This window comes from Mauremys reevesii, linkage group 18 (assembly GCF_016161935.1).
Source record: "Mauremys reevesii isolate NIE-2019 linkage group 18, ASM1616193v1, whole genome shotgun sequence".
Lineage (NCBI taxonomy): Eukaryota > Metazoa > Chordata > Testudines > Geoemydidae > Mauremys > Mauremys reevesii.
Window position 1 is genome coordinate 8834528 of NC_052640.1, and position 23515 is coordinate 8858042.

A 23515-nucleotide genomic window follows, 5' to 3' on the forward strand; every position below is an offset into this window, starting at 1 on the left:
GAAGTCTTTAAATCATGATTTGAGGACTTCAGTAACTCAGCCAGAATGCAGGAGGTCAGACTAGATGATCATGATGGTCCCTTCTAACCTTAAAGTTTATGAGTCCATGACCACACTACACAGGATATGCTCTATTGAATATATCACATAGCTTATGAGAGGCAGATGTTTCTGAGCCCCTTTTGCATTTGGTATTCTAAGAACGGCTCATGTAAAAAAGTCAGTCAGTCATATCAGCAGGCTGCTTTTGCATTCCCTCTGGTATTTTGTTATACAGAGAAACAAGAAATGAATGTAAAAAGAATACATTCAGGGCCTTGAAACATGAATTCTTACTGGGCAAACACCCAGGAAAGGGTAGGTCCAGTTCAGGGTTTTGCCAAACCTCAACAGCACACTCATAATTGTAAAAACTAAAGTTAGTTTCTATCCAGGACTCATTTACAGAGGAGGAGTCAGACAAACGATTCTGATTTGGCCCACTTCCAACTTTGTTTTCGGGTGTTACACAATGGAGAAGTTACCACTGAGAAATCAGAGCAAGTCAAAACAATGCGTCCAGCAGAGAGATGGATTATTAGTCACCAGAACTGACACTACCTCTTTGCACAAGTGCCCGAGGCTGCACTCAGTCCACATCCCAAGTACATACATCACCGTGCTAGCAGATGCAAAGGGCAATTTCAGGATCTGTGTTCTATTGCCAAATTCTCGCTTGTTTGTCTCGACTTCATCGGTCAGAACCCAGGCTGCTGGGAAAACAGAGTATTTTGGCATTTCTGGCCAAAATCTGGAGCGATCCATCAAAAGGTTCATGCACTTACCGTAGAATGAACCTGATGACCTAACCTATCTTTCCCTATCTCTAACTATTATGATTTTGTAAAAGCAGAAATGCATTTCTGATCCAGTCATAACTGAGGGCTCCGTGATTCAGGACTGCACTTAGCCATACCCAATAGCAAGACTCAAACGCTGGTTTGCATAAGTCTACTGTTCTACGGTATGTATTTCACTTCCAGGCTACTTTTTCCAAGACCACTCGGTGTCAAATGCAGAAGAGAAACTGTAACATGGAGAGTGTGGTGTTTTGCAATGAGAGCGAGAGTGTTGGCCTTTGTAACTGGTTAGCTTCTGTGGTTAGTGCATCTACAAAACTGTTAGCCACACTGTGTTTGCCTGAGCCGCACGTAAAACACCTGGCACACTCTCCCTGGGGTTATCGGCAAGTGTGATGGGAAGGCAATGGGACCTGGCAAGAACGAAAGGAGTGGAAGATGCAAGGGGAAAGGAGAAATTAAAAAATACAGGACGAGAGCAACAAAAGAAGAAGTGGAAGTGAACAATGGAAACCGACCAGTCTTGTTCCTCTAACTCCTCCCTTTTGCCTTTTAGAGTTAAGACCAAAACCAAAAACACTGCATTCACTTCCCACTCAGAGAAACCGACAGAGCTGATCGAGCCAACGTACAGCTTCATGGAAGCGTTCTTGTTTAAAGTTACCCAGCGGACAGTAAAGGAGTTAAGAAAAAGGGACAAGTCATAAATCAGTAATTACACATTTGCACCGGTGCAATTGAACTCAGAGTCTGGCCCAGGGAACAGAGAGAGAGCACACAGCCGGTTACTCTAGCCTTTTCTAGCTCAGACTCTCAGTGATTTCCTCTGGCTTTAGCATCCACAGAGAACCAAAAAAAGCACACACCCGCAGGCCCAGTGCCCTCCCACTTAGCAGTGGCATCCACTGGAAACGGGAAGGACAGCCCCAGACACAAGGCCCTTTCTTCCAAACATTTGGCATGTAGGAATGAGTATGAGGATTGAATTATACTGGAAAAATCAGAAGAGCTTTTGCATCATCAAGTATAATAAACCACATCAAAACACATGGAGCTCATAATAATAGGCTTAGGTCTTACAGAGCACTCATCACCTTCCAAGAGCTGTGCGAACAAGGAGAAATGAGGAATTCAGACACACAGAAACCCCAGGAGGAGACTCTGTGGGTAGAATGCCCGCCTCCTTACCTCTCATTCCCTGGCTGGAATTCAGACAGCAAGGAAGGCCTCCTCCGCTGTGGCTGCATAATAGATCCAGGTGGTAGGTGGGAAGTGTAATCTCTGGGATGATGCTGATACTCTAACAGACCCACATCCTGCAACAAACACAGAAAGAGAGCTGTTATGCGGATATCAAATATTCAGAAGACCACGATCACTTGCATTTACATCTTAGCAAATTATGTGTGATATTCATTTAAGAACACCGGGTGCCAGACTGAATTCCCTGGGGAGCTCTGAGCACTCTTTATCCACTATGTAAGGGGAAGCAGTGCAAGGGTCCCTGAGCTGCCTTACCAATGAACTTCAAACACATGTTGGGGTTGAGATTAGGGTGACCAGATGTCCTGATTTTATAGGGACAGTCCTGTTATTTGGGGCTTTTTCTTATATAGGTTCCTGTTACCCACCCACCCCCACTCCAGTCCTGATTTTTCACACTTGCTGTCTGGTCACCCTAGTTGAGATGATCTCCGTGGCCTATTCAGTCAGTCCTGGGCCCCTCTGCTTGGACTGCTCAAAAGGGCACCACAACTGTGAGGGTGGCTGCTTGTAATGTAGCCACACGTCCACTCCAGTCCACGGACTCAGACCACAAACTCATTTCGCCTCGGGCACCAGTGAGCAGGGCTGGGTTTGATCCAATGACCTAGAGCTGAAAGGCCCTGTCATCTTTCACCATTTCACCATTTCATCCCATTCCCTCTCTCCTAGCCATATTTCTTCTGTGTGGAGGGAAGAAGCTGACTGTCGCTGTGCTGAGGCAGGTCTTCGCTCTGGACCTACAGTCATAGCCTCACTCAGTCCACAATCGTGTCAATCACTTCACCGCAGCTTATGATGGAAGGGACTTGGGCTGCACTTGAAAAGACCTTTCCATTTACCAGGCATTTTACATATCCAAGGGGACAGCAGTGAAAGGATGCAGGCCTGCCTCTGCAGGGCCAGCAGCAGAAGTGTTAAACAGCCATCCCCCCACAGTACAGCACACAGTCACGTGGTTAAGCCAAATTTCTCAAGTGGGGGGTTTGGGAGGCAGCAAAGGGGCTTTATACAGTAAAACCTGGTGTGATGAAAAATGTTTGTAATGGCTGATTACTTTTCCTTTGTTTCGATACAGTTCTGCAGAGAGTTATCGACCTTCAGCACAACAGACCCACAGAGTTTAAGGAACCATTAGATCCTCTAGTCTAACATCCTGTGTCTCACAGGTCATTACGTTTCACCCAATTGCCCCTGCTTTGAACCCAATATCTTGTGTTTGGCTAAAGTTTATCTTCCAAAAAGGCACATTATTACTACTTGTATTATCATGGCATCGAGGAGTCTCCGCCACGGATCCGTTGCACTGTACAAACACTGAACAAAAAGAAAGACAGTCCCTTCCCTAAAGAGCTTCATGTCATGAGAAACTAAAACTAGCCAACCTCATTTAATTGTCTAGCCTGAGGCCCTGTCTACACTAGAAAGTTGTACCATTTTAATTACACCACTATAGTTAAAGAGGCACAACCCCTTGTAGTGGGGATGCAGGTATACTGTGAAACAGCAACAGGCAGTCAAAGGGCTCAATCCTGCAACACGCTGAGCACTGTGTCCCCAGTCCAGCCAAACACGGGCTTAACTTTAAGCATGCAAGTGGGTCCGCTGAAGTCAAATCCACAGAGTAGAAAAGTTTAAAAGGAAATTAATTTCTAAAATGCTTTCAACTTTAGTAACCTACGGTATTGGTAACAACAAAGAAAATACATCATCATCTTGACCATGACCCTTTAAACATGGCTCCCGAGAACTGAGCAAAAAGGGGTAGAAAGGACAGTTTGTTACTTATTATGTACACATCCCTTTTGTTCCTCGGCCCTTGGAGAGTACAGTACTGTATGTCCCTGATTTAATTAACTAAGGAGCCCTTCTGCTCTGTGCCACAAAGGCTCTTATTCAAACAATGAAATATTTCAGCTGCTATATTTCAACTGCTATTTATCTGCAGATAGGTGCCTGACCACAGGGGGGGGGAAAGAGAGCAAAGATTAATAATCGAATTACCTAAAACACTGATCAATGCTTCATAGTGTCCCACCACTTTCATGACAAGCATGGTAATACTGGAATATACGCCGCTACCTCGATATAACGCCACCCAATATAACACGAATTCGGATACAACGCGGTAAAGCAGTGCTCCGGGGGGGGGGCGGGGCTGCGCACTCCAGTGGATCAAAGCAAGTTCAATATAACACTGTTTCCCCTATAACGCGGTAACATTTTTTTGGCTCCCAAGGACAGCGTTATATCGAGGTAGAGGTATCGTTATGCAAGAAGGAAGGGAAGTACTAGGACTTCAGAGCATATTTTAAGTATTTTTCATCTGAAAAAAATGGAGACGTTTCTACCCTGGTTTGATTCCCAAGCCACTCACCGCAGATAAGTGTTTCACGGGGGGGGGGGTGATTCAGTGGCTAGCCCAGGATTCAGGAGACCTAGGTTCCCTTCCCAGCTCAACAGACTCGCTGTGACACCTTGGGCAGTTCACTGAGTCCCTCTGTGCCTCAGGGGCCTCATCTGTATAACGGCAATAACAAACATGGCTGTTCCTCACAGCGGGGTTCTGAGGCTAAAGAAAAGAGCTGGCCAGAAAGCAGGTTCTCTCTCCCCACAGAACATTGCACCAGGAGAGTCCCCAGCCATTGTAGAATGATGTCCAGCCAGGGAGCTCAGCCCACAAAAGAGAACTGGGACAGGGGGGAACCAAACTATAACTCCCATGATGCACTGCAGCAGCATATGCAAATCACACTATTTGGGGTTTCTGCCAAAATATTTCCAGGGTTTGTTTGTTGGGGTTTTTTTCTTGAATGAAAAAAAGTAAAACTGTCCATGGAAATCAGATAGAAAACCCCAATTTTCTGCCAAAAGCCAATTTCAAAAGAAAAATGTTCAAACATCCCTTATAAATACATTAAAGACTGTGACTCTTTCAGGCTATGTCTACACTCAAACCACTACCGCCGCAGAGAGACAGCAGAAGCGCTACAGTGTAAACACTCACTATAGCAACAGAAGGGGTTCTCCCATCGTTGTGGTTAATCCACTTCTCCAAGAGGCAGCAGCTAAGTTGGTGGAAGAATTCTTCTGTCGACCAAGCACTGTCTATGCCGTGGGGTTAGATTGGCTTAACTATGTCACTCGGGGTGTGGAATTTTCACCCTCCATGCAAAGTAGCTTGGTCAACCCAACTTTTTAGTGTAGACCTGGCCCCAGATACCGTGGTGATGGGTCCAGATAAGTCCCACCGATTTTCAAAATGGGTCCCACAGATTTAAAAATCAAGAGGAACTGGACAATGATATCACGCTGAAGCCGTCCCCTCTCAATCGTAAGAAAGAACAAAGAAATCAGCAATGAAAGGCAATGCTTCAATTCCAACTGGGACTACAGATTGGAAGAAAATGTCAGGAAATATCAAAGACCAACATCTTGGGATGTCAAGAGGTAAAATAACATGTTTGTACAGTAACTCTATGGAAAATCAGAAAGAAAGAAAAAAGAATTCTAGGCATTCCCTCCAGAGGAGCCAAGAAAAACAGAATTATTTCCAAGTTCAGCATCTCCTTCACAAAAGCTTAAATGAGACCAATATCAAATGGGGGGGGGGGGAAATGGTGGTGTCTACTAGCCACTATTTCTTGTTGTGCCTGGAATAGTACATGGGGATATTAGCCCATGGCGCCAGGGTTCATGGTTTCCCACTGCTAAGCAATAATGTGGGGTTACCGTTTGTTTTCTTTTTCTAGTCTAGATTATCTTGGTCAAGTCCAGTACTTTTCAGGCAGCATGGATGAGCTTGCATAGATTTTATCCATTCCTTCTACCTGGATAAATACTATGCAACTCCAGCTACACCCCTACTATTCCAGACCAGGGCCTCTCCTGAGCTGAGGCATGACTTGACAGATGGTTTCATGTGAAGACAACATCTACTGGAGACTGTCTAGGTCAAACTTTACTTTGGTATTCCAAATTCAGCTCTCCAGAGATAAAATCCCCTGAGTTGCTTAGTCTGTAGCAATAATAGCCCGTTGAGCATGTGGCTCTGTTTGGAACCCACAAATGTAGATTAGATCATACGTAGCTGGCCCAATTCTATATTATCTTATATATAAAACCAAGGAAGTTTGAGATGGAATGATCCCGTTAGATCTTCCAGTCCATCTCCCAGACACTACAGACTGCTCACTAAGGCACATTCCCCCAATTTCTGGCTCATCCTATTTTTAAAAGGTCCTGCATGATGTTGCTTTCAGCACTTCACTAGGGAAGCTATACAAAATATAAGCATACATAGCGAACGGATGGATAGGCGGGCCCATAAGCAGGACCGTCACCTTTTGAAAGAAACGTATAAAAACGAATAAATCATGCCCAGATTCCTAGATCGAGAGGTGAATTTGCCCAGTAAAAATGTCAATCTCAGTTTTGCGTTATTAGCAATTATATATGGTTTATGTCATACCTAACTAGGAAGACCCTGCCAAGCCAATTACATGATTGCTAGGAGAGTATTGCAAACCTCAAAGAGGCAGGCATATTTCAGCCCTGGTGTCTAATGCAGTGGTGTTGAATCTTTCCTATACTCTGGTTCCCTTTTCCATACCTGGATCCCCACCAATCTAGCCAGGACATCCCTCCATTTAGCACTGTGCGAAGGGCAGAGTAGTCATGATTCCCTGACGCCTGTGCCTGACCTCCCGCTTGAGCACCCGTGGTCTAAGGGGAAATTCTTGTTTGTCAGGCCAATAGCGCCCCAGCTCTAACCCTGTAAGAAGGTTCTCCTGCTTCCACACTGCCATCCCCTGCTCAAGCCAGCCTCCCTCCCAATTCTCACTAGCCTTACAAGTCTTGTTATACTGCCTGAAGCGAAGGAGAAGCTCACAAAGACGTGCTACTACCCAGGAGTTACGATCTTTGAGACCTGTCTTTCCAGCTTCATCATGAAACACAGCGTTGGCCAATACAATTTCCAAAGGTTCACTGACAGCCTCTGACGTGTTTCACTTCACTAACGTTAGTGCTTGGTTCTGCCAGCACAAAACATAACCTGAAAATTAGCATAGAGATCCATGGATTTTAATTCTTTATGTGCCCTTTGACGAACCATCAAAGGAGCCACAGGAGACCTGTCAGAATGTAAGTGGATTAATTGCTCAGAAAGTTACTACAGTAAATTGCATTGGATGCCAAGATTATGCTTTTCACACACAAATACCTTTAGGGTTTAACAAGCAGGTGTCAGAAGAGGCCTTGGTTTGTTTTTCAATCTTTAAAAGGCACCCCCTGCCAGAAAACCTTCCAAGTGCGGCCATGACAAAAAGATGATCTTCTAATGACCATCTTTATCATTCCGGAATCTCTCTTGTGACCTCTCCACTCAGAATGTAGGTGATGGCCCCAATGCCACAGCGAGGCATGCAGCACCATGCGCAAAGACACATAGGAGAAGTGATACAACCTGCACCTATCAACCCAAAATGTACTGCAATTCCTTGCCTCCTGCTAGAGAATGAGGACAAAACATTGGAACTGAGATGACCAAAGACTGCCTAGCCCCAAAGCTATACGTCTCTTCTTTTTCTTTCTTGGTTGTTTTTGGTTTTTTAATTCTACTTTTGCTCATTCTCCATTCCTTCTCTCTCTGGATGTCTTTTCTCTTTCTTTGGAAAGAAAAACAACCACCACTAAAACACAAAAACGAACTCTCTCCTCTATTTGCCAATAGCTCAAAGCAGTAGGCTCTTTCTGCATGGAGCTGTTATATCCCCCTGTTTTCTCCTCTTGCGATTTCATTCCCTAGCCCTGAATCCCACTCATCTGCCCTCTCAGCTGCTTCTCCACTTTACAATTCTTGGCGGCCAATCCTGCTTTCCAGAACACAAACACCACCCCCTAGACTGTACAACCTAAAAGTAGCATCTCCGGCCCAGGGATTCCATTCAGTGTAAGACCATCAAATAGCCGCAATGACACCGTACTAGCTCACGAGTTGCTGATAAAACTTGTTATGACAGACGAAAACATGGAAAGCCCTCACTTAGTGCTCTCTAAAGCTCAAGTCTTTGCCGTTTTAAAGGCAAGCAATTCAACTAGAGCACCAAAAGACACCCACTCAGATTAGAAACAAGAGCGGGCCACGAATTTCAAACACGTTCTCTCTCACTCCCCAACTTCACTTCTCATCAAGAACCCCCCTTCAAAACAGGGGTGCTATGGGGCAGTCACCATCCTCAAAGCATTCCAACTGTAACATCTGCCTCAAATGCATCTACCTATGTAGAGGCTACAGGAATGAGGGCTGAGCGCCTCACCACCTCCAACGCATATCCCTGGGAGGCAGGGCAGTGCTGTTATCCCCGTTCTGCATGACTAGATGACTTGCCCAAAGTCATGCATGAAGCCCAGGGCAGAGCAGGGAATTGAACGCTAGTCTCCCAAGATCCAGACTAGTGCCCTAACCACTGGGCCATCATTTCACCAGAGATACTGGCTGACCCGCACCTCCCCTTCATGAAAAAAAACATTAAACAGGCAACAAAAGTGTCCGATAGCTCTAACTACTATAACCATGTTCAGGACACTACCGTACACAATGACTTCAGCTCACCGAAGACAGGGCGGAGAGGTGGAGGGAAGGGACCAAACAGGATATTTCATACCAGGCATCAGCTGGAAGATAAATCAGTGTGTAGTGGTTTTTCCAAAAGAAAGCAGGCAGGCTTGTCTGGGGTGTCTTGACTTTGAAATCATTTGGGGATCATTTGAGACACACCTTCCAACAGCCTGCAGGCTGACCAGATCTTCTTTCATGATGACTTAGATATTGCTTTGCAGCTTCTGGAAATTCTACAGAATTTTGCAAACAGATGTCCTGAAAACAGGTGGTGTGGGAAGAAGGAATTAGCAACATCTTTCAGTTTTGCTGGTGGAAATTAACTTTTTTTTAATATACAAATGAATGAGAGACAATCAGCCAAACCAACAAACAGTAGCAGCAGCCACCATTTGGGAAACCCCAGTTCTGACGTCTCATCATCCTCTTGACCAATTTCCCCTGAAACCTAACTGTGGAGAGAAAAACTACATTAATTGTTACAATGTATAAACAAACTGTCCTGAGCTTGCTTTCTGCTAAGACAGCACATGGGTCCTCACTAAGCATGGCAACTTTCAGTGGGCCACCGAAGAGTTATGTTTCAAACGAAAGGGTTCTGCCCCTGGCCTGAGATCCTATTCCATGTGTAGGCCTTGGGCAACAACTGGTCTGTTAACACCAATAGTCGGGCCACATGGAGATTGGTCTATCTAGCCCAGTGGTCCCCAACCTTTTTCGTCTGGCGGGCGCCGGATGACAAGCCACCATGGCCGGCGAACAAGCATCTGCTGAAATGCCGCAAAGAAGCGGCAACATCAATAAGTGTCGCCGCCGCCAAGCAGCGTCATCCAGAGGCGAAGCCGCAAAAATCAGCGGCATTTCAGCGGCAACGCCTCTGGATGACGCTGCTTCTCGGTGGCATTTCGGCGGAGGTTCGTCTGCCGGACAGTACGAGGGCGCACACAGATGCCCCAGCGGGCGCCATGGTGCCCATGAGCGCCGCGTTGGGGACCTCTGATCTAGCCATTTATGACACACTCATCGCGGATAACAATGGGAGTTCATGGTACGGACTGCAGGCAGCATGTGCTAGCAATGGGGCTGCCTTGTAGGGGACTTTAACCCCTGGACTTTAACTGGATTTCTATGTGGAGACTGAGGGTAGAATATAGGTCCACTGAGAACCAAGAGAGTGTGTTGTATGCAGAGCACAGGCTCCTGGACGGCTCTCAAGATCCCTTTTCTACAACAACAAAAACTGTCCTAACCCTCACCCCTCACCCCCACACACACACCATCAAACCCTTACTGCAACCTCAGCACATGAATGCTGGCTAATATTGCACACAGCTAAATCCTCTGCAATAACCTAGTGAGACTCCAACCACACCAGATTTGCACAAGGGGAGCGGCACTGCACAGCCCAGCTCCTGGAGCAGAAGCAGACCTGCCAGTCATTACAGAACCAGAAGCAGACGGCCATGTCCTTGCAATCACTTGCAGCTTGACAGCAAAGTGCAAAGGGAACAGTTCCTCTTGATCTTCCTCAAGCCCCTCAAGTTTTCCCCTCAGTGCCACACTGGACCATGTGGGCTGAAGGACCAAAGAAACGGTTCTCTGCTAGCAGTAACATCTCCATGGAAATGGACGGGGAAAACAAACAAACAACTTGCAGGATCAATCAGGCCCAGAAATGTATCAAGGTACATACTGCACAGAATCACAGGCCCTCTCTCCAGAACTCTGGATCGTTGCCCTGGCCAGGATGCTGAAATTGCCCTATTAATTATTTCACTGTAGCTAACATCCAAACTTTCAGTGATCCTGTCCACTGCAGATCTGAGTGGTAGTCCATTCCCACACCACTAAGTAACTGTACTGGCCGTCCATTTGCTCCATTAATTATAGGATGCATGCAGCACCCAGGTGCAGGGATGTGCGCGGCTGCTAGCCAGGAGGGAGAGGGAATGGGAACAGGGATTACAACAGGTGGCAGCCAAGAACAACAAGAATTCCAATTTCACCTACTTAAAACCTTGGAGAGCGTATGGCGTCCATGGCATACGCCCTGGAGATAAGAGAGGATCCACGTGGGACATCAAGAGCCTCAACTTAGACCCCCGACTCCCACATCAAACTAGCAAGGCTGCAGTGTGCTCCCCACCCTCCCGCCTTCTGTTCAAAAATGCATTTGGTCAGATTCTAATTTTGCCTCTGGATGGAAATACCGGGCCCAATTCTGCTCTAATTTAGACCTTGAAACCCCACTGAAGCCAAAGGGCTGACGGGTGGTCACTGATGGCACCATATTTTATGCTGATTGCTGGTGGAACTAGTGGGGTAAGGGCCGAGAAGTTAAAACAACATGGTCAGTCCCCTCAAAATACAGGAAATTTTTATCTAGCTTCAGCCAATCACATGCACTGAAACCGCAGCTCTCCATTTAAACCTGCTTGTTTCTGGGGCAGTGCCTTCCACTGCACCCGAATACAGAACCGGTTCAGATAACCCAACAAAAACCGTTACATGTGCAACACACACACACACACGTGTGCTTGGGGTTCTGCAAAGGATCGAAATACAAGAACAAACAAATTAGCGTTTAAAAAAAAATAATAAAACACTATAGAGCCAAACAGCCTCATTAAAATGTCTCCATTCAGGAGCACGGAAAGGTGCATAAGGCCTATCTGAAATCCTTCTAGAGCCGTCCTTAGCCACCAAGAAGGGTGAGATTAATTTGCACATCCGCTGTGTGTTGGTGGGAGCTAGCTGATGACAGACAGCTCTGGCATGCTCAAGGTCTTTTTATGTTTTTGTTTTCGGTGCTTTTTTTTTTTTTTCTCTGAAGCACTGAAAGCACTCCTCCCACCCCCACTTCCTGGTAAATCCTCTGACCCTGAATAACCTGAGCTTGTCAGGCTCATTTAGATACAACAATCAAACTGTCATAAAGGGGGGGGGGGGGAGAGAGAGAGAGAGAGAGAGAGAGAGAGGAGGCTGAATTCAATCCTCAAGAAAGCCATGAGCATCACAGAAACCCAGAGGGTTCTAAGGAAAAAGCTTTTTAATTTTTGAAAGCTTTCTGTCTGCAATGCCATCTACCACATTGTCTCAAATAAAAGCCCCCATTAGCTCCCGACCTCAAGATAACCTGTATGCTAAACCAATAACTGCATGCAAGCCACCATTCTTGCTGCTTAGTTTGATTGCGGTTCTAACCGTCTGTGGTTGCTTGCATGTTTCATTCTTTTCTCCCTGTTTCCAGCTGGCAGGGTCTGGGCTGCCTGATCTCCAGCCAGGAGAGAGAAAGGGACGTTTGGAAGCAACTCCGCAATCTGCTCCAGGCTTCAGATCTTCACTTTCCTCCACAGACAATGTCAGGTCGCAGCCAACCACTGTTATGCTCCTGCTCTCCCAGATTCTGGCACTTTCCCATGTGGAGCAAGGACCCTTACCAACAGCCTGATCCGGAGGGGTTCAAGGAACCCACAGCTCCTCAGTGGCATCAGAATTAGCTCCTGTAGATGCAGGCTGGGGCCAAGGGGTGGACAGCCTGATACTCTGAAGTCATGGGCTAATCTTGCAACAAATACGACCCATCATTTTCCCAACAGAGGAACAGCCTTTATCATTCCCTTTCTTAATATTCATTTTTAAGGCCTTTTTACAGTGAGTTTAGGGAGACCTGTGACTCCAGCAGAGCATTCCCTACCAGTGTGTTCTATTCCACCGCGGAATGGCCTTCCAGTGCTCGAGAGATCTGCAAGTGAGCGCAACAAAGCAGTCGACACGATACAACAAGAGGGCAGCTCTGTAGTGGGATGAACCAGGTGACTTAACAGGCCTGTCCCATCTCTAATGCCTGTGATTCCAAGTACATGGGAATCTCGACCTGCCTCAGCTTCCCTACCACAGTCCTAGTGCACAAAGAACTCAGGAGATGCCATTCTGCCAGAATGCTGCGTGCCCCAAACTCGGGGGGGGACATGGCTGGACAAGCACAGCCTTTTTATAAGCCACCAGTCCAGGCTTTTATTACGTGCTTATGAATAAGCAAAACCGAGTCCTTTTCCCCCTAGCTGGCACGCTGCACAGATCATATATGACAAGTTCACTTCATGTTTTATTGTAAGAAATTTTTTGACAACAGGACATTTCAACTGCACTGAGACAACAGCTTCACCAAAAATGAAGCTGATTAAGGGCACAATCTGATTAAAGGGAAGCACAAAATGATGGTGAACACATTATAAATTTAAGTATAAATTGCTCCTTATCTTAATTGTAGGACTATGATGTTTGGTTAATTTCAATTTCTGGTAATCGAAAGGGATTCTTTAAAAAAATATATATATTGTAACTGCAGAGCAACTGAACTGGGAGAAAAAGATGGTTTTATAGCACCCAAGTTGTGCCAGGCCAGGACATATAAATCCATTGTGTTCTCTGGGAATCATTAGGTTAAGAAAGCGAAACTGAAGCCTCCGACTCACAGCAATGTGCTAGCAGCACGTTCCAGCATGTCACAGATTGAAACCTGCAGAAGCGTGGGACAATAGGAGCATGAATTTGTATGAAACTGCTGCCTGAGAGAGAGGCTGGACTAGTGGTTAGAGCCCAGGATGCGAGCCAGGAATCCTAGGCTTCCTAGTAACTCGTGGTGTCTCTTTGGAGCAATCACAACCTCTCTGTGCCTCAGTTTACCACTCTATCTATGGTACTTGTGGTCCCCATTACCAGAGTATCTAAGTGCCTCACAGTCCTTAATGTATTTACCCTGACAACACCTCGTCAAGGTCGGAGCGGTAAGAGCTAGGAATTATCATCAGTAGTAGTATTCTACAGATTGCGTCTCTGTGACTCAGTTTCCTGAGGAAATGTCTAAGTGGGGCTAAAAATTGCTGTGTAGATGGTTTGGTCAGAGATCAGCTCCAGCCCGAACGTATACACAGCAATTTTTCAGCCCTAGAGCTTGAGCCCCATGAGCCACTCAGCTGACCCAGGCCAGCTGCTGGTTTTTTAATCCTTGTGTAGACGTATCCCAAGTCATTTGCGCAACATCACACAGGACGTCTCCAGCAGAGCTTGGAATTCAACCCAGGGCTCCTGTGTCCCAGGCTAGCAGCCCATCTACTAAACCATCCTTCCTCCCAGCTCCCGCACTTGTTTAGCCAATGAATCCCGTCTCACTTCTCCCTTTGTCTCCCATCTTACCTACTAGATCACCAATTGAAAAACAGCCTACGCCATCAGCACGCGAATATCAGCAGTCGATGCAGAATGAGTGGAGCTGAGTTCAATCCCCCAAGCCAGATGCCCATGCCACCAGAGGGTCACCAACACTCTTCCCTCACGGCAAGCATGCACACAAGCTGTAAATGCTCACAGGTAATGTTCTAAGCAGCTCGCACGTACTCAGTAGCAAAACGGGGAATGTTTTTGAGGCAGGAGGCATTTTAGTTACACAGGACAGTCTCAGCAAAAAGACCTAGAACTACACTGACTCAGCTACTGTCTTGTCCATGAAGGTGGCCTCCCAATGACGGTCATGGCACCTCGGGCAAGAGGAGGCGTTTGGGGGAAGCCTGGAGTGCTGCTACTCAGACTGGAGGATTTCTGTCTCCAGGGCTGTCAATCCAATAGCAGCTATCTTTGTGCCAGCATCAAGCAGGACCTATTTTAGCTCCTGGGTGTTTGGATGGCCCTGGGCACTGCCCTGCAGACTGAGAAATGTACTTTTTAGCCTTTACCCACGTAAAGCCCCTTTCTGAGGCCAAAACATCTCAGCAGTGCCATGATGCTGTCTGGCCGCACCAGGCTCTCACTGCACCCTCACAAGACAGCAGACTAGCCCTGAGAAACTCGCTGCGCAATGGGAGAGGAGACGCTCCCACCTCATTCAGAAGAGCATCCCGGCAGGAGCTCTGCATTCATGGCCTCTTGCTGCTCCTCCGTCATCGGGCGGACGGAGGAGCATCGATGCCACGAACTACAGTGGCGCCGGATGGATGTGCTGTAAGGTGTTTATGGTAGATGCGGGGGAGAGAGGAGTTTGATCTCTATACCCTGCATTAGGTAAGCTGGTTGGTTGTTTCTTTGGAGGGAGGAATCATTTTTAAAAAGTAATGTTTGTCCCTGGTTCCTACTTGGAGGCAGGGCAGGGCGGTTCATACCCACCACAGGGGCTTGTGAGGAGCCATTACAGGGTGGTCTTCTCCCCAAGCGGCTGCCCCCAATACTATGGCTTCTGCTAACTCTGCGTGGAGGGGCAGCGAGTGGTGCCATGATGCAACCCTATTCCAGCAGCGGGTGCTGCTCCAGAGGCAGGTGACGGTATGGCCCCTCACAGCCCGGGCTCCAATGCTGCTCCACTGGAGGCAGGCACAAACCCTGGCAGCACCATGACGCTAGCACTGAGCCGTGCCCTGACGCCAGTGGGAATTCAAATGCTGTGTGTCCATTGGTGACCTGCCATAACCTCTTACATGCCTGAAAGTGACATTAATCTCCTCTCCTCCCACCACCAGACACATTTAGCAAACAGACCAAATTCTGGGCTGGTGTGGAAATATCCCCGCGTGCTGGTGAAGGCACCCCCCCCCCCTCACCACACACACACACACGCTGCTACAAAAACATCAAGATGTTCCTTTATTCTGGTTGACAACAAGCCACCGACACCCAAAGCCCATCTCTCTCTCTCACACACACACACACACACACGCAAAATCTTCTGTGTGGGGTATATGCAGAGAGATCATGACTGGGTCTAGGCTGCCTAGCATGATCTGCTTGTCTACATGCTGCCGGTCCTCCAGAGATACCCCAGAACACAGCCCCATGGTTACTGTCAGAGCACGTAGGAATGAACCGCTCCACTGGTTTTGGAGAGGAGCAGGACTGGGCTGAATTTTGCCCCACGCGTCTCAAAAGTCGCAAGCAGTTAGTGTCAGGCCCCCAACCTATAGCACTTTGCCAGGTAACTGACCCACTGAGTCATTTCCCCTTTCCTTCGAATGTAGCGCCAAAGGTAAGCATGACTCGTTGGCGATTTCATTCCTTGCTTGTGCTCAAGCATCAACCACCTATTTGCTCACTACCAGCTGCTGTTCAGCAAGCAGAGGAAACACAAGGACCCAGAACATGATCACTCCAAATTTCTACATCAATAGTAGCTTAAAAAAAACCAAACCAAACAAACCCCCCACACATACACACACCATTTTGCGACCAAAAGCAAGTGTTCAGTGTGGCATTGCCCATCAAGCAACAGCTATCTTACCCCCTTCAAATGCTGGCATCAGGCTGCCAGCCATATGCAGGTCTGGAAATTGTGCAGAGACACACTGCCTCCAAAGGTTACTATTTAGGTCAAGTTCAGGAACGAACAACTTGATAGCATCCTTTCTGTTACAGCAGCGACAGGGAATAAGGAATTGAAAACATTCCACGGTACAGAAGAGCTCAAAGATTCATTCTAAAAAGAAATCCCTCAGTGGCTCACACTATGACGGGCTCGCCTTATCACCTATAACTTTTCACTCTAATCAAGGGAGATGCTGATTACTCTCTCTGGATGTCTTTCTGCAGTGAGTTAGGGGCAATCTGTTGCCCTGATAAAGGCAGTCCACACTGGAGTTGCTATACAGCTAGACTCAGCTGGCTTCTTCCGTAATGATTCACTGTTCTGGAGACCAGAGAAAACATCTGCAATTGATTACACAGAAACAAAAGGAAGCTATTGATCAAACAGGGCAACCCAATCCAGCACCGCCCGCCCTCCAGCCACCTGAATATCCAACAGAGAGATTAGAGATGCAAGAAAAATAAAGCAATAACAACTCCTCCTCCAAACTCAAGTATGCTGTTTGAGATAAGGTTAGTAATAAAAACTTGGTTGAATTAGCACAGTGTTATCTTGTCTACAGGGATGCAACATGTGCTTCAGACAACCTCCTTATTGTTCCAGTAGAGCCTCCCAGCCATCAATCTCCCAAACGTTGCCGGCTTGGCCTTTTGTTTCAGAAGATGACCACACCCCACGTGGCCTGCTCTTGGAAAGGCGCTGGTTTTTGTTGCCATCTCTACACTGAGACTGCATCTGTTGCCATCCCGAGCAGCCTCTGTACCAGCTGCACAGCAGCACATCCTTCTTAACCTATTTTTTCCTTCCAGTGAGCTGTGAATTTTAGTGGCGTTTTTCCTGGCCATGCTGAATATGCCATTCACTGAAAGGAACCAATGTCACGGGGAATAGTGCTCTGTTTTTCTGACTTAACAGTCATCTGACCAGTGGGTCCCCGTAACTAGCCGCAGCCGCTCTGACACCTGCTACCAGATTTCAGCAGCCAGTCCTCAGGCAGATGGCAAACACAATTAGAGAGGTGTCTGCAAAACAGAAACAATTTAGGACTTCACTTCTTTGGAGCTTCTCCAGCAGAAAGGTTTGTCCAGAGCACTGCGGGGCCCTGCGCTCCCTTCCCCATCCCTGAGTCATACCCAACCACAATTAAAACAGAGCCTTTTGCTGGGGATTTCCATCTCTTCTCCACCAGAATCATCCTGTAAAATCCCCCCAAGGCTTGGAACACAGCTTTCCAGAATCACTTGTGGTCACACGCTAACCACAACTCTCAAGCTACCATCACACCCTTGAATGCCATGCCTTTAATGCACCCAAGCTCTGGGAGGGATAGCTCAGAGGTTTGAGCATTGGCCTGCTAAACCCAGGGTTGTGAGTTCAATCCTTGAACCCTAAATCCATTTGAGGATTGAGTTGGGGATTGGTCCTGCTTTGAGCAGGGGGTTGGACTAGATGACCTCCTGAAGACCCTTCCAATCCTATGATTCTATACCTTGCTTTCGGGGGCCTTATCTAATCTTGCCCCTCCCCGAATCTCTTCTGCAATTTAAGCACCTCTGTTCTAAATTTCTGACTCCCCATCTTACTCTTACTCTTCCCTCCTATCACCACCTCCTCCTCTCAGCTCCAGGTTTTCTAGCACGTTGTCCATATGCTAGGAACCAGTTCCTTAGTCTTGTCTGCCAAGAAACCCCCAATCCTCTCTCTTCCTTACACCCATTTCTTCCAAGAGCCTTCCTACCCATTTTCTTTATAGAAATCCTCCCCACGGCTCCTTTATCTGTACCATTGTCCCATCACTGGTCTTTATTGCCACCACTTATTATTTCCATTCTAGAGGCCCCAGCCAAGATCTCCATTGTGTTGGCATCATTTACACCCACAACAAATTGTTGGGGCATGGCCCAGCTACATAGACTGAGCAAACAGTGGAGAAAGGAAGGATTACTATCCCAGGAAAGGAGGAACAGAAATATTAAGGGTAACACTTTCCAAAGCACCTGGAGATTCATGGCATTAACCCCCATTTTGAAAAGTAACTTGGACACTTAGGAGTCTATGTCCCATTGACGTTCAGATCTCCTGAATCCCAGGTCAGTGCCTCAACCACAAGACTGTGCTTCTACCTTGGCTCGTCTTCCACTGCAAGCTCTTCAGAGAAAGGTCCATGCTTTAATCTATATACTGCACATTTGCAGTGCTCCATAGTCCTCTTTCAGAGAGTTTCCATCCATTCTCACACTTTCTTCTCGTCCCCAGATCCCGGTCTCAGAGCTGTTTGACGGCTCTGCCTTCCAAACACAACGAATGAAGCCATTTCCCTCTGTGATGCTGCATGCCTATCATTTGGAGTTTCATTGTCCGGCACCACGTTGATAAAGCCAGCTGTCGGGCAGTCTTCACAGCCAACTGAAGCTCCTGGCGTACTTAAGCCAAAAAGTACCAAATCTCCTGGCTTAGGGATAAAGCGCTGTCAGGTAGAACCCTGGGCTCCACTGCCACAGTGGCTTCCTGGGATGGCAAAGTATGGCAGTCACAATCTGGGCTGGGAGAAGAGTGACATTAACGTCAATGGAAATTCCTTTAGCCAATTAAGGAAGGGGGCTGAAGAGATCCAAAAAGAATCCCATCCAGTCGCCACTGGCTGTACCAAGGGTTCTATTATGACGGAACAGAAAGAAGAGGAGGGAAAACAGGTGATTTTCAGAGCTCCAACAGGATCATTTGACGGTCCTCATTACAAGGTATTATTTCCTTGTATAGATTTACTGTGTTGTTGTGATCAACCCATGTGATGTTTTTAAATGCACGAAGCATCCCATAGGCTTACAAATCAAATTCAAAAGCCCCACTGAAGTGTAGATTACTGGCTAGGAAGCAAAAAAGTGGAAATTTGTCACAGCTCCATCTGTTTAAAAAAAAGTACCAGGGAAAATGCATTGTGAATCCTGAGTGTTGGAAGCCAAGCCTTTCCCAGCTCTGGACTCTGTCTCCTTGCCAGGAATCAGGGGTTCTTCTTGCTCTGCTTTCAAGCTATCCCAACCCAAAACATAAATCAATTAATCAAGCCAACACTGTACAGTTCAGAGCTCACATAATGCATCATCAGAAATTTAAAGCCACTTTTCCAGAGAGATGATTTGAGTTCTTGAGTAAGCAACTGAATCAAAGTTGCCATTTCAGTTCCACGGTTTTGGTTTTTTTTAATTTTTTCAAATCAGTCCTCAAACACCAATAAAGCATCAGGCAAGGGATCATGGAAAGTACTCTGAGAGATGACAATAGCTCGTGAAATTTGAACAGTCTCCAACGCTGCTGTGCAGCTGGTACTAGGAATTTCTTTGCTTTTGGGGATTGCTAGGATGGGGCAGGAGGGAGCTTTGAGCAGCTCAGGGGCAGGCTGGTGTTCGATGCTCTAATGTCTTCAGTTTGCAACAGAAGTATAAATTAATATAGTCAAGCATTGTGGGTCTAGAGGTAAAATTATTCACTGCCTCTCCACGAATCAGTAATACCAATAGCACCTTACATTTATCATGCATAAAGCACTCTTCAGACAGACTCAGCTCAAAGCGATTTTTATACAGATCATTTCCCCCACCTCTAAAATGTAGCCATCTATAGCAACTCTGCCACACTGGCAACATACATCCCTATGCTACAGTTTTTCAGGATAGACCATCTGGGTTAACTTGCCCAGTTCAAAACTACTGGGAGAACTTTAGGTAGGAAGAGCATAATGACCCTAGCTGGATTTTGGTCAGGACACCAAGATTAACACCCTTGCTGTTCGGAGAACTGCCAGGGATCTTTAATGATCACGAGAGGTCAGGACCTCACAGTTTTATGCCTCCCCAGTGAAGAGAACCTCCAGCATCATGATGTCCTTATAACCTCGCACTGGGGCACTGATTCAGCATTCACTCTGAGCAGCACCCCCTGCTATGTCACCCACTACAACATTTGAATGACTGTCAGGCTGACCCTGCCTAGCCTAGGAGATCTGATATAGAAATACTCTAAGGCAGGGATAACTGATTATTTTTTGTCATGGTCCAAATTTCTTGGTCATGGCATATAGTCAAGTCCGGACTCCAGAGAAAATAATTATTAAAAGGAGTAAATAAAAAGATGTGGGGGTCCATTCAAAAGCGTCTGGCAGTCTGGATTTGGCCTGTGGCCTGCCTATTGATTAACCCCTGCTCTAAGGGGATAGTGCAACCACATGAGCCAGTTTATGAAGCAGAATGTCTAAATACAGCCTCCCTTAAGGATTAATGAGAGTCAGATTGATCAAGATTGTGCTGATGGATTTGCCAATGACAATGAAGGATACATACCAGAACAAACCGTTCTGTTTAGGGTTGGTTGTGCAGTAATGTATTATAACTGCCTTTATTAATGCAGATGAAATTAACACTTGAGATGAACCATTTTTTTTCTGATCCATGCTAACCGGCATTTCAATTTGGAAGCTCAAAGCCAACGGGAGAACCAGAAGAGCTCATGACTTTCCCAGCCATGTTTTAGTGTCTGAGCAAGTAACAAAATGCTGACAGACCAACTACATCATCATGGCCAAACACTTTCCTTTACAGCGGGTTCGACACACACTGAAGCGACAACTTATAATTCGCATCCTTAGCTATTTTGGTGCAACGCCGGGTGTGGACACTTGTTTCAGATTTTGAGCATCCTATTGTGATTTAACTTAAAATCAGTAAAAAAAAAAATAACTAAATAATAAATTGCAACAACTTAAATCAAAATAGGGCACTCTTAATCCAAAATAAGAGTGTACACACTTCTTCGCCTCAAAATAGCTAGCAGAGAGAATTACAACCAAGTTTGTTGTTTCAGGCAAAGGTGTGCATAGACCAACCTGTAGACTTTTTGATTTGTTACATTACATTCCTTTTCAGCAGGGAAGCAGTTAGCCGGGGACTGCAATGATTAATTCCCCATTTAACTTCTCTGATCCTCTCCAACTATTTATATCAACATGCTGGCATATACTTACCAATCGACTTGATTTTGCTTGATTGGGTGTGAAGGTAACTTCCGACAGCCTGCTAAACTGGCAGGTCAGCACTGAATGAGTGCCGTGCCTAAGGGACATCTCTGGGATAGATTCATAGATGCCAAGGCCAGGAGGGACCATTGTGATCAACTAGTCAGACCTCCTGTATAAAACAGCCCATAGGACTTCCCCAAAATAGGATGGTCTCAGACCCTAAGGAACAGGCACTTGTAGCGAGGGAGTTGTTGATTAAGAAGCTAATGGGCTAGTTCACTAGAGATACAGAACGGTGGTTCTAGAACGCTAGCCTCACAAAGGGTGGGTGAACTTCGACAAGGGGTGGAGACGTGATGTGCTCAGCCGCTCAGCAGAGGGTCCTGGACCAGATCCTGCACTTACTAAAGTCAACAGGAGTTTTGCCACGGACTTTGCTAGGTGCAAAAAAATCAAGCCCATATCAGCTTTATTTATTGCTGTTTTGCAGTGGTGCCGAGGGCCCCCAGCGATGGATCAGGACCCAATTGCGCTAGGCTCTGTACAAACACAGAACAAAAAGGGCTTACAATCTAAGTGTAAAACAACAGACGGAGACAGACAGACAGGGGAGCACAAGGAAACAAGACGCTATCAGTCACCATTGTGTTCTCAGCACACCAGGAGCCTAACCATTGCCAAGGTTTGTAGGCAGCACGCAGCAAAGGAGAGTTTTAAGGAGAAATCCAAAGTAGGACAACAAAGTAGCTTTGTGGATGTTACTGGGGAGCCTCCCAAGCGTGAGGGGCAGCATGAAAGAAAGCACGGAGGTGCTTGTTTGAAAATTTAAGCTCAGTGGTTACAAATAAGAGCAGCTCAAGTCTCCCTCATAAAATTGCAGTCTCAACAGAAGCGGTCCCTCCAGAGAAAGGATCGTTTGCAGGCAGCTTGTGGGAAGCTCATAGTGAGCCACCTGTTCTGTGGAGAGGAGCTTTCATTCTTCATGACTCATCAGCTAGCAACTCTTGTGAGGGCTAAATTCCCACGCACATACGCGAAGTTAAAATCTCCATAAAGTAAACCAATGGGCAATGCTGGGGCTGCGTGATATTTCCTGCCGACCGTGTCTCTCAGAATGCCTAAACCTCCCCTCTGCTAGTCCTACCATGCAGGTTCCCCCACTCCTGCCCAGGTCCTAGTCATTCCTACAGCAATGAAACGGCAGGGCATGCGCTGGTGAATGATGATGATGGAGGACACCACAGGAAATTCAATATATGAATGGGGGGGAACCCTTCCCACCCTATTGCCTACAGATTACTTGGGGCTTTACAGTGGAGGATGGAGGCAAGGCTATGAACGGAAATTTGCCAGAAACTGAGACTAGATGACAGGGGATGGACCACTCAAACTGCCTTCTTCTGTTCATTCCCTCTGAAGCACCTGGCACCAGCCACTGTCAGAAGACAGGATACTGGGCTAGGTGGACCATTGCTAAAAAAGAAAGTAGTAAAAAGAAGAAAAAGAAAATCCAGAGTCATATTCTCTATAGTAAAAAGTATAACAGTAGGAATCTATATCTAGTAGTAAAAATATACAGAATAGATATAGGAAAGTATAGGGGATACAGAAATGCTAATGATGAATTGAAGGCTATCAAATAATAAGAGAATCAAATAAAAGAAGATTTCATATTGGGACATTTTCACTTAACCCCATTGAATTCAGGCAGAAATAAAATATAAATGATAAATGAATGTTTCATTGAGCAGCTGGTATGGGAAGAACCAAGGGGAGAGGCGACTTAGCGAGAGGAGGAAGGGAGAGAAGAGATCAGGAGAAAGAGGTAGCTATAGCAGGACCGCTTGTGGATAGTAACATTGACCAATCAACAATAACATTCAATAGCATTGTGGTCAACAGAAACATGGTGGGTGTGGGAAGAACATCCAAAAAAGGGGGAAGGGGGAACAGAAAAAAAATGAGTTAGAGAAAAAAAAAAAAGGGGTTAGTAAGACAAAAAAAAAGCTAGTTGCAGACAGTGGTTAAATTTTAAAGACACCAAAGCCCAGGCCCAGATTCAATGTATTAAGAAAAAAAAGAAAAAAAAAAAAAAAAAAAAAAAAAACAAAGAAAAAAAACAAGATAAAAAAAGAAGTAAGAGATAAAAAGATAAAAAAAAAAAGGAAAACAAATCCCAGTGAGGAGTAAAAACAAATAGAAAAACACCAAATTAAGTGCAAAGAGGAAAAGAAAAAAAAGAAAAAGAAAGAAAAAGAAAAAAGCAAAAAAACTCAAAAAAAAATAACAAAAATAAGGAAGCCTAATAAACAACAGAAAATAACAAAATGTTGGGGCATGAAAGAAAAAAATGAAATAAAAAAGAAAAAAATACGAAAAAAAAATGATGAAAACTAATAAATTCTAAATGGATTCTTTGGAGGCTGAGG

At 45.9% G+C, this 23515-nt stretch overlaps 1 protein-coding gene across 25 annotated transcripts in view; it reads right to left on the reverse strand.

Annotated features, from left to right (window-relative positions):
* NCOR2 (nuclear receptor corepressor 2) overlaps nt 1–23515 on the reverse strand; it is a 593256-nt gene that overhangs the window by 252938 nt on the left and 316803 nt on the right. For 12 of the 25 annotated variants that reach the window (XM_039505017.1, XM_039505016.1, XM_039505026.1 and 9 more), the window contains one exon: nt 2028–2155. In XM_039505017.1, the coding sequence (XP_039360951.1) occupies nt 2028–2155 (128 nt within the window). Of the gene's footprint in view, nt 1–2027; nt 2156–7326; nt 7449–21092; nt 21328–23515 lie in introns of those variants that run through there. The other 13 variants (XM_039505014.1, XM_039505012.1, XM_039505010.1 and 10 more) reach the window with 3 other exon arrangements.